Source organism: Ornithorhynchus anatinus, chromosome 2, assembly GCF_004115215.2.
Source record: "Ornithorhynchus anatinus isolate Pmale09 chromosome 2, mOrnAna1.pri.v4, whole genome shotgun sequence".
NCBI lineage: Eukaryota > Metazoa > Chordata > Mammalia > Monotremata > Ornithorhynchidae > Ornithorhynchus > Ornithorhynchus anatinus.
This window is the reverse complement of record NC_041729.1, coordinates 24,269,529-24,286,956: the sequence shown is the minus strand read 5'-3', so window position 1 is coordinate 24,286,956 and position 17,428 is coordinate 24,269,529. Positions and strand designations below refer to the sequence as shown.

Sequence of the window (17,428 nt, the reverse complement as noted above, 5' to 3'; positions counted from 1 at the left end):
TGAGAGCTGGAGGTGAGGAGTAGGGAAGTGGGGGACTCAACCCCAGCCCCGACTGGGTGGCCGGAGCAGAGCCTGGCTCTGTGGGCCTGTCAGGCAAAGCCAGGCGGCATCTGGGCTCCTTCCCTGCCACGTCCCCGGCTGCCGACCAGTTGCCCTAGTGACTGTGTGACCTGTACCCTTCTCCCTGGCTGCCGTATAAATAGAGGCACGGAGCAGCTGAGCGCTCCTGGCAGTCACCATGAAGGAACTCGGCCTGCTGTGCTGCTGTGTGGCTTCTCTCCTGCTCCTGGGGACAGCAGGTAAGACCTTCTCTTTCCCGTGGGAACCCCTGGTACCTCTCCGGAGCCGGCGGGATTTGGTTCAGCCCGGGGTGCAGAGACATTGGGAGGAGCAGTGCCTGGCTGGTCAGCCCCAGACCCCACCAATGGCCCCTAACGGCTTCCCGGCCCCTCATGGCCAAGTCCCGGCTGGAAAGGGTCTCCAGGCTTCCTCAGCTTGAAGGATTAATTCTGGAAGTCCGAGCTAATGCTGGGGCTCTGGGGATCCCCCTCCTCCCCGTCCCTCTGCTCCTGCCCCAGAACCCTGGTAGGGATCCGGTTCCAGGCTCAAGTCTCAGGGGGATGGTGTAGCTTGTCAGGGGTTGGGGGCAGGGGGCGCAGAGGAAAAGCCCTGGGGGCTGATGTGGTTGGTGAGCACTCAACCCCCACTTTCTCACAGCTCTGCAGGAATGGTAAGGGGAAGAGCTGGTGGGGTGCAGAGGGAGGATGGAAAGGGTAGGGTGGGTTCACAGAGTTCAGGGCCCAGGGGAGCCCCGGACAAGTTGGGAAGGAAGCTGGAATGTGGAATTGGAACTAGTGGCCGTCCAGGGTCTGGGGCTGATTTGGGGAGGGAGCTGGAGTCCCATAAGCAGCTTTGCTTTTTCTTTGACATCTCAGCATTTTGTGTGGTGGCCAGTGGCTTGGGTTACAGCGTGGGGGTTATTTATAGGCCAGAGAAGGGAAACCAAATCGGTTTGCCACCTTGCCCACTCCTGTGCGGGCGATAGGTGTGTGAAGAGTGCAGGCAGGCACGCTTGGGGCAGAGAGGGGGCCGCGGGCTCCCCCGGCTCCCGTGGTGGGGGCCTTGGGAGGGGCATCCCTAGGATCCAGCTGGCACCGGCCAGCATCAAGTCATCCTTGCTCCCGGCGTGGCTCCGGCCTCACGTCCACCGGCCCGGCACCCGGAAAAGGGTTAGCGGGGTGCCCGAGCAACCAGCCGGTGTGCCTGGCCTCTGCCCCAGCCTGGCAAGCCATCACTTCTCCATCGGGAGAGGAGGGGCAGAACCAGGTGTGGGAGCCGGCGGTGGCGGGTGGGTGGGGGAGAGCCCCCCGGGCTTGGGGTGGCCGCGGAGCTCAGCATGTGCTGGTGGGCATTGCCCTTGTCTGCCCTTGAGTTAATTTGGTCTCGCCGGGCTGCAGGGCCGAGGCGGCTGTTAGGTGGCTAAGTATGGAAACAGCCTCGTAATTGGACACTGAGCCCCAGGCCTGCCGGACTGTCCCTCCCGTGGCAGGCGGTGGCGGGGGCCCCCTCCCCTGCTCCGGCCTCTCCCGTCCAGCAAGCCGCAGCTGCTGCTGTCTTCTCGCACTGTCACACAGGAGATGGCCTGGGAGTTATGACCTTTTAAGGATATCCTTTATCCTGCTCCAGAACAAAGGGGTGGCGGGCAAGGGAGGATGTCCAGGAGGCTGGGCCCCGGCTGCCCGTGCTCTGCCCGGGCTTCTGATTCTCTGACCTCATTGGAAGAGGGTTTTCAGAGCTGAGCGGGAGATGCAGGGCACCTGTCATGGCTCCTGGGAGGTGTTGGTGTTTGGTGGGGAGCTCACCCCCCTCCAGAATAATAATAATCATTGTGGTACTTGTTAAGTGCTTGCTATGTGCTAGGCACTGTACTAAGTGTTAGGGGATACAAGCAAATCAGGTTGGACACAGTCCCTGTCCCACAAGGAGCTCACAGTCTTAACCCCCATTTTACAGAGGAGGTAACTGAGGCAGAGGGAAGTGAAGTGACTTGGCCAAGGTCACACAGCAGACAAGTGGATGAGCTGAGATTAGAACGCAGATCCTTCTAACTCGCAGGCCTGTGCTCTACTAGGCCACTCTGCTTCCTAAACAGAACAGGGAATTCCCCTCTGCCTAGGCCATCCCACACCTTAGAATTGGAGGGGTGGCTGCCTTCTGCTTGGCCCATGCTACACCCCAGAATTGGGAGAGGGCTTTGCTCCACCTGGCCACCCCACACTCCACTCTGGTCATCCCACCCTTCCTGGATCCAGAGCATGAGCTGCTTTAGGGTTGGGGGGCAGTTATGCGGGGTGGAGAGGAAGGAAGGCAGTCCTCACCCACCCCACAAAACAAGGGCCCTTCTCCAGCACCATGACCCTGGCCCAGGCTCCCTAGTCCCCTGGGTTGGACAGGTTGGGATTTGGCTACACTTAGGCTACAGTCCCCTTTAGACAAACTACAGTCTAGACAGGTTACAGTTCCCTTCAGATTGTAAGCTCATTATGGGCAGGGCACATGCCGGCTAATTCTGTTGTGCTGTATTCCCCCAAACACTTAGTACAGTCCTCTGCACATAGTAAGTGGTCAATAATACCACTGATAGACTGATTGATTGGGCTCTGGATGGTGTTTGGGAGATCCCTGTTCTGATTTTACATTTTGAGTTATCAGTAAATCCATCAGTCATTGGTATTTACTGAGCACTTACAGTAAGCAGAACACTGTACTAAGCTCTTGGAGAGTATAATATATCAGAGTTAGCAGATACCATCCCCACCCACAAGGAGTTTACAGTGTAGTCGGGAGACAGAATTTAGAATAAATTACAAATAAGCAGTAGAGAGCTCTGCATTAGGTTACCCAGGAGCCCCTATGCCTCAGTTTTCTCAGCTTAAATTGGGGATAATTACCTGTCCACCCTCCCCCTTTACACTGTGAACTCCATGAGGGGCAGGAACTGTGTCCAAAATGATCATCTTGAATCTACCCCGGTGCTTAATATGGTGTTTGGCCCATAGTAAACGCTTAACAAATACCATCATCATCATTATCATGGGGTCTGAGGGTGTTGGGAGATGGGGTGGTCTTTTCTCCCCAATCATGGCTGAAGATAATGGACTGGAATATCAAAGCCTCCACTCCTTTCCACTCTCCTTCTTGTCCTCCTTAACTCCTCTTGGGCCTTTGGAAATGCTTGGGACTCCAAGGAAATGTCCATTCTCCACAGGCAGGAAATAGAAGGGTGAAAACTCAACAGGAGGAAAAGGTCAAGTTCGCTGTGGGGGGTGAGGGTAGACCCTCCCTGGGATCAAGAAGGGAGGCCCCAGGACAAATCTCAGGGCCCACCTTCCTAGCTTGGGAAAGTGGCCTTGGCCTCTGTTCAGTTAGCATGATGGCCTCTCTTAGAAGTGGAGGGACCAGGTAGAGTGGTGGGTTCAGCAGGTTAGGGGCGGCCCGTCTTCCCCTTGGCTTCAGCTCTCCAGCTTCCTTGCCTCTCTGGGGGCCAGACAGGGAAAGAATGCCTGTTTCTGGGCCTTCAGGCCTGGGGCGGTGCCTTAGTCAGAGCTGACACAGCCCCAACTAGAGACCTCAGTTCTCCAGATGCCAGAGTGGAGCACATGTTTTGCAGCCTTGCCCAAGGATGAGTGACAGAGGGCAAAAGTTGTAGACTAAGCTCACTGTGGACAGGGATTGTGTCGAGGAAAAAGCCGTTGTCACTCCTCCACATTCCCCCAAGAGGACCCTCCTTCGGGTTTGCTGGAGGCCCAGACTCTAAGCTTCCACCGCTGTTGGCAGGCCTAGCCCCTTGGATTCTCCCATTCTAGACCCTAATTCACTGTGGGCTCGTTGTCGCTTGAGAAGCAGGGTCATAGAGTGAGGCCTAAGGAATGGGGTTAGTGGCTAAAGTCTGGTAGCGATGGCAGTGGCAGCTGGAACAAGGTCATGGCCTCTTCTGTTACCCAGCACGCTCCCATTCCCTTCCTCCAGACAGCATTCCACCATTTGGGATTCTGGTGCCTCTATTTAAGTCATTAGTTCCCAGATGGCTAGGAAGGGTGGTGTGGCTCAAGATGGAATCTAGATTAACATAGGAGAAGCACGGGATGAGCACGGGATGGAACCTATGGGGACTATCACTCAGCAGGGAGGAAAATTAAATGGGTCAGGGACAGTGAACTCATCCCAAAGTAAACTGTTGCTTCTTGTTATCTTAGTTCCTACAGGGGGATGGAAATTGATAGTTTCAGATATTGATGTTTAGCAGATCAACTATCATCTCCAGAGATATTTTATTCCTTTTTTAAAGCAGGGCACTGCATTTGCCCTTTTCAGGCTTGTCTATCCTCCAGGGGATCTCAAAAAGTATAACATTATATTTTAGGACATCAATCAATTATAACATTTCACTTAGCCTGATCTGCGGAGAGTCACCTATAGGCCGATGGCTCCTATCCCTCTCTGTATAACCCTCGGCTATGGCACCATTTGATCCATCAATCAATGGTATTTATTGAGTGCTGACTGTGTGCAGAGCACCGAACTATGCACCATTCATTTCTTGGTCCCTTGCCGTGGCTTAGAGGCTCTAAAATAACATCTCTGATTCAATTAAAGACTGGTTGTAAAGCCCTACTAAGTCACACCCATCCCATTGAAGTTATTTTTAAACTAACTTTTTCCCAATTCTAATCCTGGCTTTCCATTCCCTTTTCCTGACACCTTCCCAACACTTGCTCTGGTTAACTGATCCTAAGTGGGGTTTTTGAGGGGGTTCTTTTATAGTTATTTGTTAAGCACTTACTATTTGTCAAGCACTGTTCTAAGCGCAAGTTAAACAGGCCAGCTATAGTCCCTGTCCTACATGGGGCTCACAGTCTAAGTAGGGTATTAAGTCCCCATTTTGCAGTTGAGAAAACTGAGGCCCAGAGAAGTTAAATGACTTAGCCAAGATCACACAGCAGGCAAGTGGCGGAGCTGGCATTAGAAGCCAGCTCCTCTGACCTGTGCTTTATCCACTAGGCCATGCTGTTTCCATACTTTTGTTTAAAAGACAGATGTAGAGAAAAATGCATATTTCTCTGCCTTTATTCACCATTTTTATCAGCTTCCTTGGCCACATTTTCCTTGGGCCTTCTTTGTTGCCTAAAATAACAAAAGAATCTTTGAGTACCACAAGAGGCAAGGACTATAATAATAATATTTATGGTATTTGTTAAGCACTTACTATGTGCCAAGCACTGTTCTAAGCAAGCACTGGGGTAGATAGAGGTAATCAGGTTGTCCCACTTGGGGCTCACACTTTTAGTCCCCATTTTACAGATGAGGTAACTGAGGCCCAGAGAAGTGAAGTAACTTGCCCATGATCACACAGCAGACGGGTGGCGGAGGTGGGATTAGAACTCACGACCTCTGACTCCCAACCCGTGCTCTTTCCACCAAGCCATGCTGCTTCTCTTCAGACTATCTCTGATCTGATAACCTGGTGTCAGCCACACTGTTAACATAATACAGTGCCTGCACATAATAAACGCTTAACCAATACCATAATTATTAATTATTATTATAGTTTTGGCACTTTGGGAGTGCTTAATGAGTATCATTGTTAATTAAGACAAATATTACTAGATACCTACATTCCGTTACCCTTAAAACGCTGATGAGAAGCATCTCTTTTCTAGCTTTAGCTATTTTGGGGCTCTGCTATTTCTTTGGAAATAGGTCCGATTTCCACTTTTTGTGACTTTCCCATCTAATGATAATAATGATAATTGTGGTATTTGTTAAATGCTTACTATGTGCCAGGCACTGTTCTAAGCACTGGGGTAGATACAAGCTAATCAGGTTGGACACAGTTGCTGTCATTCATTCATTCAAAAGTGTTTATTGAGCACTTACTGTGTGCAGGGCGCTTGGGAAAGTACAATACAATAAACAGACGCATTCCCTGCCCCCAACGAGCTTACAGTCTAGAGGTGGGAGAGAGGCATCAATACAAATAAGTAAATTAACAGATATGTACACAAGTGCTGTGGGGCTGGGAGAGGGGAAGAGCTAAAAAAGCAAGTGAGGGTGAGGCAGAAGGGAGTGGGAGATGAGAAAAGGCGGGGCTTAGCCTGGAAAGGCCTCTTAGAGGAGATGTGCCTTTAATAAGGCTTTGAAGAGAGAGTAACTGTCAGATTTGAGGAGGGAGATCATCCAGGCCAGAGACAGGATGTGGGCTAGGGGTTGGTGGCAAGAGATGTGAGATCGAGGCACAGTGAGAAGGTAAGCAGTAGAAGAGTGAAGTGTGCGGACTGAGTTGTAGAAGGAGAGATGCAAGGTGAGGCAGGAGGGGGCAGAGTGGTGGAGTGCTTTAAAGCCAGTGGTGAGATGTTTTTGTTTGCTCACAGTCTTAGTCCCAGTTTACAGATGAGGGAACTGAGGCCCCAAAAAGTGAAGTGACTTGCCCAAGGTCACACAGAAGACAAGTGTCAGAGCAGGGATGAGACCCAGGCCCTTCTCTCCCAGGCCCGTGCTCTATCCACTACTTCTCTCTACCGAGCTTTGAGGTGAGCCATCTTGGCCTCTAGTCACCCCTCTTTTCCCACATCTGCAGGTTCATGATTTGATCCCTGCCTACAGGACTGTCTGTCTGAAGAACCGGCAGCTCTCTGATTTTCCAGGACCTCTTGGGCGTCCTTTCCCAGGGCCTTTCCTACTGTGCCCAGAGCCTGTTAAACCAGTTTTCTCAAAGTTTTATTTTCCTACTGACTTTTCTTGTGATTGCTTCTCCCATGTCCATTCACCTTTAGATCCTCAAGTAGGCCCTTCCTGATAGTAAGAGTCCAATGGGGAAGGCCATCTGCCCTTGATCTAGGAAACCGACCGAACTTCAGAACTGCATGGCAAAGGTGTGGCCGGATGCCTGGGTTAGAGGCCCTAGAAATTTGAGACCGTGGAAAAGTGAAAAGGATGGTATCAAGGTTGAAGTTTCTGGGGACTGTCCTTGCTAATCCTGCAGGCACAGCAGCAGCAGCAGTTAACGTAGCAAATCCGATTATCGCCCTGCAGGAGATGTCTCTAGCAATGCAGTCTAGGACCACAGACCTTCACTCCCTCCCTTCTGCCAGCCTGAAAAGACTTACGTCTCTGTGTGCAGCTGCGTGGGCTAGAATTTTGTGTATATCCAGTCCTGTACACAAAAATTCACACCCACCCTATAGATACCCATTGGTGGGAGAGGTGCATGGCCTGGAAGAAGTTAAATAGTAATGATTTGAGAAAGGGTGAGGTTTAATAGGAGTAGTAGTGATCTTTATTGAGTGTCTACTAGGCACAATGCACTGCGTTAAGCACACGTCCTCTCACTCGGTTGTTTCCCTGACCAGTCCTTTATTTCAATGTCTTTCTCCCCTATTAGATTCTAAGTTCCTTGAGGGTTGGTAATCACATCTCCCAAATGCATTGTGCTCTCTCAAATGCTTAGTACAGTGCTCTGCACAAAAGTGAGAACTCAGTAAAGGCCACTGATCGATTGATTACGGTAGAAGCGTAAGTCAACAAGGAAGTTCCTGAAAGAGTCTGAAAGTTAAAGGGGTATTATTTGGTATATGGGGGGGTGTTGTTTCCAGGGACAACACCTTGGAGAAGGGAAAGAGGAATGCAGAGAGACATGGCAAGACAGTCTGTTTCATTGGAGAGGAAGGGGACAGTAGCATGATCTAGCCTCATGACAAACCTCATCCTTGTCCATGATGGAATATTTTACTCTTGTCTTTTTCATTTCTTGCTTGGCCTCTGGCTACTGGGGGCATGGCCTAGAGAAGCATGATGGCCTAGTGTATAGAGCATGGGCCTGAGAGTCAGAAGGACCTGGGTGCTAATCCCAGCTCCGCCGCTTGTCTGCTCTGTGACCTTGGACATGTCACTTCACTTCTCTGTTCCTCAGTTACCTCATCTGTAAAATGGGGATGAAGACTGTTAGCCCCATGTAGGATGTGGACTGTGTCCAACATGACTGCCTTGCATCTACCCCAGCGCTTAGATCAATGCACATAGTAAGCACTTCTCTAATGCAATAAAGAAGAAAGAAGAAAAAGCATGGGAATTGTAGGTCCCTGTTGCCCCTGAGCAGTGGTGGCTGGTTTCTTGAGGGAAGTATTCGGGGACTTTCTTAAGTGATGGCAGCAGAGAACTGGGCTTTGGTCATCACGCAGTTGCTTAGGGCTGGAAGAGATTTTGCCAAGAGAGGGAAGCTCTTCCCTAATTCCACAGCCCCATCTCTGTGTCCACAGGCATCCAGCTCATTGTGGGCAGGGAATGTATCTGCTTATTGTTATATTGTACTCTCCCAAATACTTAGTACAGTGATTTGCACACAGTAAGCACTCAGTAATACCATTGAATGAATGAATGAATCAACGAAGTCAATAATAGCCTCAGCATCCTGTGGTACACATAACTCCAATGAAGCCTGGGGCAGCTATTGATCTAAGGTTGAAGAGAAAATGAAGGAACTTTATTTTTATGTGGGGTGCAAGGACTTGTGGGTTACCCTGAACTACTGCAGGTCCCTAGTGGATAGATCATGGATCTGAGAGTCAGAAGGACCTGGGTTCTAATACCAGCTCCGCCACCGTTCTGTGTGACCTTGGGTAAATCACTTAATTTGTCTGTGCTTCAGTTATCTCATCTGTAAAATGGGGATTAAGACTGTGAGCCACATGTAGAACAGGGACTGTAGATGGTACCTATCTCAGCACTTAGTACAGAGCTTAGTACAGAGCCTGGCACATAGTAAGCACTTAACAGATACTATTAAATTAAAAAAAAGCTTCTTCAAAGGCAGGTAGTGAACCAGAACCAGAATTCCCCTGGCAATACAAACACACCCTAACTCTCCACTCCCGACAGTGAATCCATGCCCAGGGCCATGGCTCTGAAACTCAGCCTCACTGGGTAGGGGCAGGTGCCTAGAAAGGAAGGATGGCCCACATCAGCACCTTGCTTCCCAGCTTGGAATCCACCACTGCCCAGTGGAGCAAGCCAGCACAAAAAACAGCTTCCTCACTTGTGCACATTCTCACCAATGCCCAGGGGCAAAACCACCCCCTAACTTCAGCCCAAGGTGGCTGGAAACAGACAGGGCTTCAGGACCACTCTGGTCTGAGCCTACCTGAGTTCCATCCCCTTTCCTTTCGCCCGGGCCAAACTGAGGCCAAGTCCAGGCCTGGAGAGGTTGCAGATACAGGGTTGCTCTTTGTCAGGACACATGAACCTAAGGGATGTTATCTGCAGAGGTGACAACCAGCAGCAGTGTTGAGTCCTCTGGGGATACCTCAAACCCAGGATGGGGTACAAGCCACTGAGGCAGGCAGTTGAGGGGGCGGGGATTGACCATGGGAAGTTGGGTGGAGAGAGAAGCAGCAGCAGTAAACAGGAGTGAGTGTAAGGGGAGACTGCATGAGGGGTGGGGATCAATAAATCAATTGTATTTTTTGAGTGCTTACTGTACAAAGAGCACTTTACTAAGCATTTCAGAGAGTACAATATAACAATGTAACAGACATATTAGTTGTGGGCAGAACTGTGTCTGTTTATGGTTATTTTGTACTCTCCCAAATGCTTAGTACAGTGCTTTGCACACAGTAAGCGCTCAATGAATACGAAGGAATGAATGAAAGAATATTCCCAGTCCACACAGGTTTACAGTTTAGAGGAGGAGACAGACTAATGTCATTTCTATAGATGAATAAATTTAGGCTATTTACATAAGTGCTGTGGGCTGAGGGGGGTATGAATAAACTGGAGCAAATCAGGGTAACATAGAAGGAAGTGTGAACTGAGGTCCACTGAAGTGAAGTGACTTGCCCCAAGTTACACAGCAGAGAAGTGGTGGCCTGGGATTGAAACCCAGGTTTGGTCCAGGATTGAAACCCAGGTTCTTCTGACTCCCAGGCCCATACTCTCTCCAGTAGGCCACACTGCTTCTTTTCTTTTCCTGCCTCAGGCATCCATCCTCCTGGTCCCTGCATGCTCTCAATGAGATGGCAGAAGGCCATTCATCACTTTTACTTATGCCATAGCTGTGACTCCGATTTCACATTCTCTCCCTCTGCCTCCTTTTCCCCAAACCAAGCCCCCTCCCCATTTCAAAGCACAGCTCCCAAGTTACTACCTCCATGAAGCCCTCCTGGACTATAGAGAAGCTACATGGCCTGGTAGAAAGTGCCCTGAACTGGGAGGTACAAGTCCTGGACTCTAATTCCAATTCTGGGTTCTAATCTCTGCTCTGTAACTTCCCCACTGGATGACCATGGGCAAGTCACTTAACTTCTCTGGGCCTCAGCTTCTTCATCTGTAAAATGGGGATGAAACCCTTGTTTTCCCTCCTACTTAGATGTGAGCACTGTGTGGAACAGATACTGTGTCCAAACTGATTATCTCATATTTACCCCAGTGCTTAGTACAGTGCCAGGTATATAGTAAATACATAACAGATATTTAAACAATTATTATTAACCCAGTTCCTGCCATCCACCCATTTTATCATTCCTTCCATCCTTTTAGCAAGATGTATTCATAGGTTCCGCTACTGTTGAAGTTTGTGTTTGGAGGAAGTTTTTTTGTGCTTTGTCTTTCTCTCTCATCAATCAGTTAACCAATCAATCATACTTGCTCTGTGCAGAGTTACTGTACTAAGGTCTTAGGAGAGTACAGTAGAGATAGTAGGCACAATCCCTGCCCTCAAGAAGCTTACAATCTATGGGGGAGATGGACACTAAAATAAATTACAGATAGTAGGCAGTAATAAAATATAAAGAGATGTCCATAAACAGTGTAGGCAGGGAACATGTCTACCAACTCTGTTTTGTTGTACACCCTCAAGTGTTTAGTACAGTGCCCTGCACACAATAAGCCCTCAACTAATACTATTGATTGACTGATTAGTGTTGAGGGTGTGGGGGAGATTCATTTGGGTGAATTTACTTGGTAAGAACTTGGGTGACACAGAAGTGCTGAAGGCACAAAATGGAGGGAGATAGGGTGGAGAGATGATTGTAAGGACCTTCAGGGCAGAGAATGGACCTTGTTCTTCGTTTATTTCTCATTCTAATGCCCAGTGAGATATGTAGGGTTCAACATCAGGGTTTGATTGACTCACCCTCTCCCATGGCCTGCTAGTCCCCTATCTGAGCCACCCTTCCAAGTTAAATGATTGTGTGTGTGTGTCTCCTCCATTAGGTTGTAAATTCCTTGAGGGCAGGGATCGTGTCTACCGACGCTGTTGTACTCTTCCAAGCGCTTAGTATAGAGTTCTATATACAGTAGGCTCTTGATAAATGCTAATAATTGATTGACTTGTCCTCTAGAAAGGAAAACTGCTTCTCTTCTCCCTCACAGGCCAAAGTCATTGCCTTGAGTTCCCTTGGGAGAGCTGATGGCTGGAAAATTCCAGAGAAGCCAGTGCTGGCAGCAGTGGCAGCCAGTCTGCTCACCCAGGATCAGGTGGGCAGGGGAACATTGGCCTGCCGGCAGCGTGGCAGAAAAAACATCATGCCAGGCTGGGCTGGGTAGGGGAACCAAGGGAGATGTGGGGTCTCTCCTGAGCCAAAATGTGGAACGAGGCCCTGGTCACCCTCCAGAGGCCAAAAATATTCCCATGACTCCCGCGCCTCAGGGTAGCTGCCACAGCTGACCGCGCATGGGGATGGGGAAGACACACGGAGAGTCACAAGCAGGGAACAGCAAGCCTAAGGTGATGTTTTGGCCTCCATAGTGAGTAGAGGCATAGGTCTCTTCAGCCACTCCTTTGACATTCCAATCCTCTCTGCTCTGCCTCCTAGCCTCTCTCCTGCTGCTTGCTCCCTGACCAACTTCTAATCTTCCCGCTCTTGGGCAAAGAGTTAGCAGCGGCTCCTGTCCTCCCCACCTCTCCTCCACTAGAAAGCTCCTGCCCAGGCCTCCAAGTGCTGCTTCTGGTCCAGTGACTCACACACACACAAACACACACTCACCGCCCCCCGCCCCCCAAACATACATCCAGTCACAGGCAGGGCTCACCAATCTGTGGCTCCTTTCTGTTCCCAACCTGCAGCATAGTGTGGCTGCAGCGGCTGCTGCCCCTCAGAAACTGACATGTTTGGGTGTCTGAGCTGTAGTTAAGGGACCACTCTGCATCTGGGTTCATCACTGGCAATTTGGGGTGTTTCCAGGATGGCTGCAGCAGAAATGGCTAGTAAAGGCCCAGAATTGGGTGGTTTCGTTGGCCTAATGGGAGCAGCACAGGAGGAGGATTATCCCCCTGCTGCTGGGTACTTTTGGGTGGTGGGCCAGGACCTTTAAGTTCAGAACTGTCCCTTTCACCACAGACTACCGTTCACTCTGCCTTGCCAAGAATCAAGTGTCAGTTTTTCTCCTTGAGTGTGGGGGTGCCAACAGAGGGCAGAGATTTCAGAGGGAGAGGGGGAGGACTGAGAGGGGATAGACTTTCAGGAGTGAATAAGCTAGAAAGCCACCACTGTGAGTCTTTGGGGCCCAGTTTGGCAAGTCTCAAATCTTTTCGGAGACCCTGGGAGGAGCACACATGGAAGGCCAGCTTAAAGAGCCATGGGGACCAGCCAGCGCCCCCTCCTCAAGGATTGGGCCTTGAGGAGTGAGTGGCCCCTTAGGCCGTGACCCTTCGTGAAAGGAAATCCTGATTGGATTTTTGAGATCGAAGGACCCTCCCACATTATGATCAGGTGAATTTAGTAAGCCTGATCCTGTGACTCCAGGACCAGAAGACGGGGAGACAGGTGGCTTCCAAAATCAGCTGAGGCGGGCATTCTCTTCCTAGCAACTTTCTCCTTCCTCAGCTCCCCTAAGGTGGGCCCCAGGGGCAGCTGGCTCCTGAGGGCCAGTCAGCCCAGGGCCTCTGGGGTTCTGGCCATCAGCTCTCACTGGTTTAGATGGGGGACTGGGCTATTGCCCCAGAGGGAGGCCACAGAATTGGATTTTGCCTTTCAAAGGACCTGTGGCAGGCATGAGCTATTCCAGAGCTATTCTGGGGAGATGGAGAGAGAGCTCAGACATTCACACCTCCCCGCCTGAGGTCTGTACTGTAACTTTTTCTAGCCCCTCCCCCAGCCCCAGTAGCTTGGGCAGGAGAAGGCAAGGGCATAAGCGAGTGGGCAGACACGAGCTCCTGCATCTCTTTAACCCCTTGCATCCTGCAGGGCCCACAGGTGTCTCCTTGCTTCCTGCATGCACTGGATCTGCAGGTGGAGGCCAAGTCACAGGGTGCAAGGTGTAGGTAACACCTCTCCTGGCTCTGGAGCTCTGAACAGCTGCAAACTCAGTCTGGGCTGCCGGCCTCACCTCTCTCTGTTGTCCCCCTCCCTCAGGTGGCAGGGTAGGGCACTGGGCATGAGACTCCAGAGGAGCAGCCTCCAGGATAGGAGAGCAACCCAGGCAGCAGCAGCAGCCATGCGCAGTGCCCCGAAGTCTGGGGAGAAGTGACGGTCCTGAACAGCAGCCAGTAACCACCGGCCCTTTCCCGGTCAGTCTCCCTGGAAACAACATGGCTAGGGGAAAACCTTGTGGATGCCTGCCGCGGGCACTCAAAGTGTCCCTCCCCCACCCCAAGGAAGGAGCATGGGGCCCTCCCGGTTTGAGCGGTTGACTCCCTGCCATGGGCTTGTCTTCACTCAGGTAATGTCACGGGTCCATGGGGAAGTATAATCAGTTCTGCTCTAACCAGCTCCAAACTGGGGCATGGATGGATTTCCCATGGGCCACTGGCCAGGGCAGGCTCCTCACAAGCTCATTCCAAGTGTATTTAAAGGCAGAGGGAGTCCTCTCCTCAGTTGACCCCAGCATGGACCCTGTGCCTCCAGGCACACCTTCAGACCCCCCTCTCAGGATGGTCCCCTCCCACCCTAAACGGAGATCTCTCCCCTGGGCACAGACAAGAGGCGTGCCCTAGAGAAAAGAGGACTTGGGAGTCAGAGGATCAGATTTTTTGGTTGGGTTTTTTTTTTTGGTGGAATTTGTTAAGCACTTACTATGTGCCAAGTACTGTACAAGTGTTGGGGTAGATTCAAGATAATCGGGTAGGATAGCAGTCCCTGTCCCAGATAGGGCTCCGAGTCTTAACCTCCATTTTACAGATGAGGTAAGTGAGGCACAGAGAAGTGAAGTGGCTTGCTCCAAATCAAACAACAGACATGTGGCAGAGCCGGGATTAGAACCCAGTTCAGATCATTCTCAGGACTATCCACTTTCCATTAGGCCACACTGCTTCTCATCCTGGCTCTGCAGCTTGCAAGCTTTGAGATCTTGGACAAGTCACTTAACTTCTGTTTCCTCATCTGTAAATTGGGGATTACTTAGACTGCGAGCCTCATGTGGGACAGGGACAGTGTCCGACTTTATTATCTTGCATCTAGCCCAGTACTTAGTTTGGTGCTCGGAACATAGAAAGCGCTTCACAAATACCACAGTTATTATTGTTATTAGGATGCCCTCAGAGCTGACAGAAACCACCATATAAGGGTCTCTCTTTTTACCTCTCAACACAGACTCTGTCCAACTGGCCTGTGATGTTGGGTCAGTGTATACCTGTCTCTCTGAATCCAGCACTGATTTCCCCAGCCCACCCCTCCCCACATTAGCAAGTATCTTTTAAGTGTGGCCAAGGGGGTTTGATCATCTACCTGCAAAGGGCAAGGAAAGCCAGTACTGGGGTTCTGGCCTCAGAGATGGGTACATAGATGCTGCTGGGATAATGGCCTTGTAAGTTGCTTAGAAAGTGTGGAAGGGCAAAAGTGGCAGATGGGGCATATAAAGCGGGGAGAATGGAGATTACTCAGGGAAGACCTCCGGAGTGAGAGGAGAGTTCCAGTTTCTTGACTTCCTTCTCTGTCCCTTCCTACCCCTGCTCCAACTATTGCCACTCATCCAGCATTGCACTGGCCAGATCAGAAAGCAAACTGAAGTATTTGCTCAAGGTCTGAGGGAGAGTTGGGTTTTCTGCCTGGCACAAACCCGAGACCCATCGGCTGCTGTCTGTCCTAGGTGAGTGGGGGTAACTGAAGTGCTTGGTGAAGGAATGGTATGGGGAGGGTGCCAGGCACGCCTCCCTCTGGTGCTCACGTCTCTTGCCTTGCTCTCAGATGATCTTGCTCCTAACCAGCATTCAAGGAAATGGAGGAGGAGGGTGGTGAAGGTACAATCTCCCACTTCCCTGATCGCCTCCCTCAAGCCCCAGCTCTCAGGTGCATGGTGCCATATGACCCTACCATCTGACTACAGAGATGGGGGCTTTTGGCTACCTCCTAGTGAAAGACAAATGTGGGCTATTCCAAACCTACTCAGCCTTGTTTTTAATAGTATTTGTGAAGTGTTTACTAAGTGCTAGAGTGGATACAAGCTAATCAGGTTGGACATAGTCCATGTCTCACATGGATGGGGGGGTGGTCACAGTCTTCATCTCCATTTTCATATGTGATAACTGAAGCACAAAGAAGTGAAGTGACTTGCCCAGGGTCACATAGTAGACAAGTAGCAGAACTGGGATTAGAACTCAGGTTCTCTGACCCCCAGGCTCATGCTCTTCCCAGTAGGCCATGCTGCTTCCTTTGGCATGGCTGAGGCCCAGAGGGACGTCAGGAAAGTTTGGAAATGTGGCAAAAGCACTTTCCACTGCAGTCATCCCGTCTTAGTACAGTGGTATACAAACAGCAAGCACTCAGTAAATATGATTGATTGGTTTGCCCTCCTTTTCCAAGCCTGAACCATGTTACACCTCCTTTACACTCCCTCAGGGCTCAGCGACAGCTACCTCTCCTCATCCCCTTCCAGAAGGATTCAGCCACACTAATCTTTGGCCCAGGAGAGGAGTTCCCCTTTCCCACCCACGGAAGTCCGAGCTCCTGGAATGGGAGGATCCCAAGAGGCTGCCATGTAGCTAAATAAGATTTGAGCTCAAATGTTACATTAGGAGAGGGCTTCTTTTCAAAGTATCTTGGCAAGTTGAACACAGACCTTTTCTCCCTTCCACAAAACCTGTCAGATGTCTTGTTTTTAGCACATCTGTGAGACATTTTTAACAGGTGTCAATATTCACAAGAATTTTCTTCAGCTTGATCTGCCTCCAGGAAAGAGAGAGACAACAGTTAGTTGGAGAAGAAATTTAAGTGTTTTTTGGCTAATGGATATCTGTAAATCTCCATTTCATATGTCTAGGCAAATGAGTAATTCACAACAAATTTCAAAAATTTAAAGCCATTCTTTGTGATCTATTTTTGATATGATTCTGTATTTCTACTTCTTGGGGCAAAATGGAGACAACCACCCTTATGTTTGTTTGCTATAAACTTGAATCTATAAGAATAAATAATATTTATGCAAATTCCCTTGCTTAGAAATATGGAGCTCAGATGGAACTATCTGATGGAGGAGAAAGAAAATTTTGCAAACATAAAGCAAAATGTGGTACTTTCATCCAAAAGGTTTGGTAATTATTCATTCATTCAACCATATTTATTAAGCGCTTACTGTGTGTAGAGCAAGTTACTAAGCTCTTGGGAGAGTACAATACAACAATAAACAGACACATTCCCTGCCCACAGCGATTACTGAATTTAAGTGTGTGGCATTTTCTTGGCAAGCTCTCAGCAGGCCTATGGCTTCTTCCTACAATTTCCAAGGTTCCCTTTTAGTAATAAAAATAATAATTATGGCATTTGTTAAGTGCTTACTATGTGCCACGCACTGTACTAAGTGCTGGGGCAGATATATGTATATTGGGTTGGACACAGTCCCTGTCCCATGAGGGACTCACAGTCTTAATCCCCATTTTACAGAGAGGGAAGGGAAGCCCAGGGAAGTGAGGTGTCTTGTCCAGGTTCATACAGCAGACAAGTGGCAGAGCAGGGATTAGAAACCTTCTGACTCCCAGGCCTGTGCTCTATCTACTACACCATGCTGCTTCCCACGTGACCTAGCTATGCTTCCTAATCCACCTGTGGCCCTCTGAGCCCTTGTTCCTAGGAGGAGCAGTAGTGACCATCATGGTCACCCGATATTGAGTGTTTTGCACTAAGCATGCAAACTAGCATAATTAAGTCCTTCTGAAATCTTGTACCTTGTTCCAGGTAGAGATACTTTGTTGGTACAATCTCTCATCTTATCCCGACTGGATTACTACATCAGCATCCTTTCTGATCTCCCAACCTCCTGTCTCTCCCCGCTTCAGTCTATGCTTCACTCTGCTGCCCAGATTATCTTTCTACTGAAACACACTGGGCATGTCACCCACCTCCTCAAAAATCTCTAGTGGTTGCCTATCAACCTCTGCATGAAGCAAAAACTTCTCACTCTTGGCTTTAAAGCTCTCCATCGCCTTGCCCCCTCCTACCTCACC

At 49.8% G+C, this 17,428-nt stretch overlaps 1 protein-coding gene across 2 annotated transcripts in view; it reads left to right on the top strand.

The window, feature by feature from the left end:
- Window positions 1–218: 218 nt before the first annotated feature.
- SRL (sarcalumenin) overlaps window positions 219–17,428 on the top strand; it is a 67,503-nt gene continuing 50,293 nt past the window's right edge. Inside the window, exon 1 of one of the 2 annotated variants that reach the window (XM_029058090.1) lies at window positions 219–299. In XM_029058090.1, the coding sequence (XP_028913923.1) occupies window positions 239–299 (61 nt within the window). In that variant the 5' untranslated portion in view covers window positions 219–238. The remainder of the gene's footprint in view (window positions 300–17,428) is intronic. The other variant, XM_029058089.1, reaches the window with a different exon arrangement.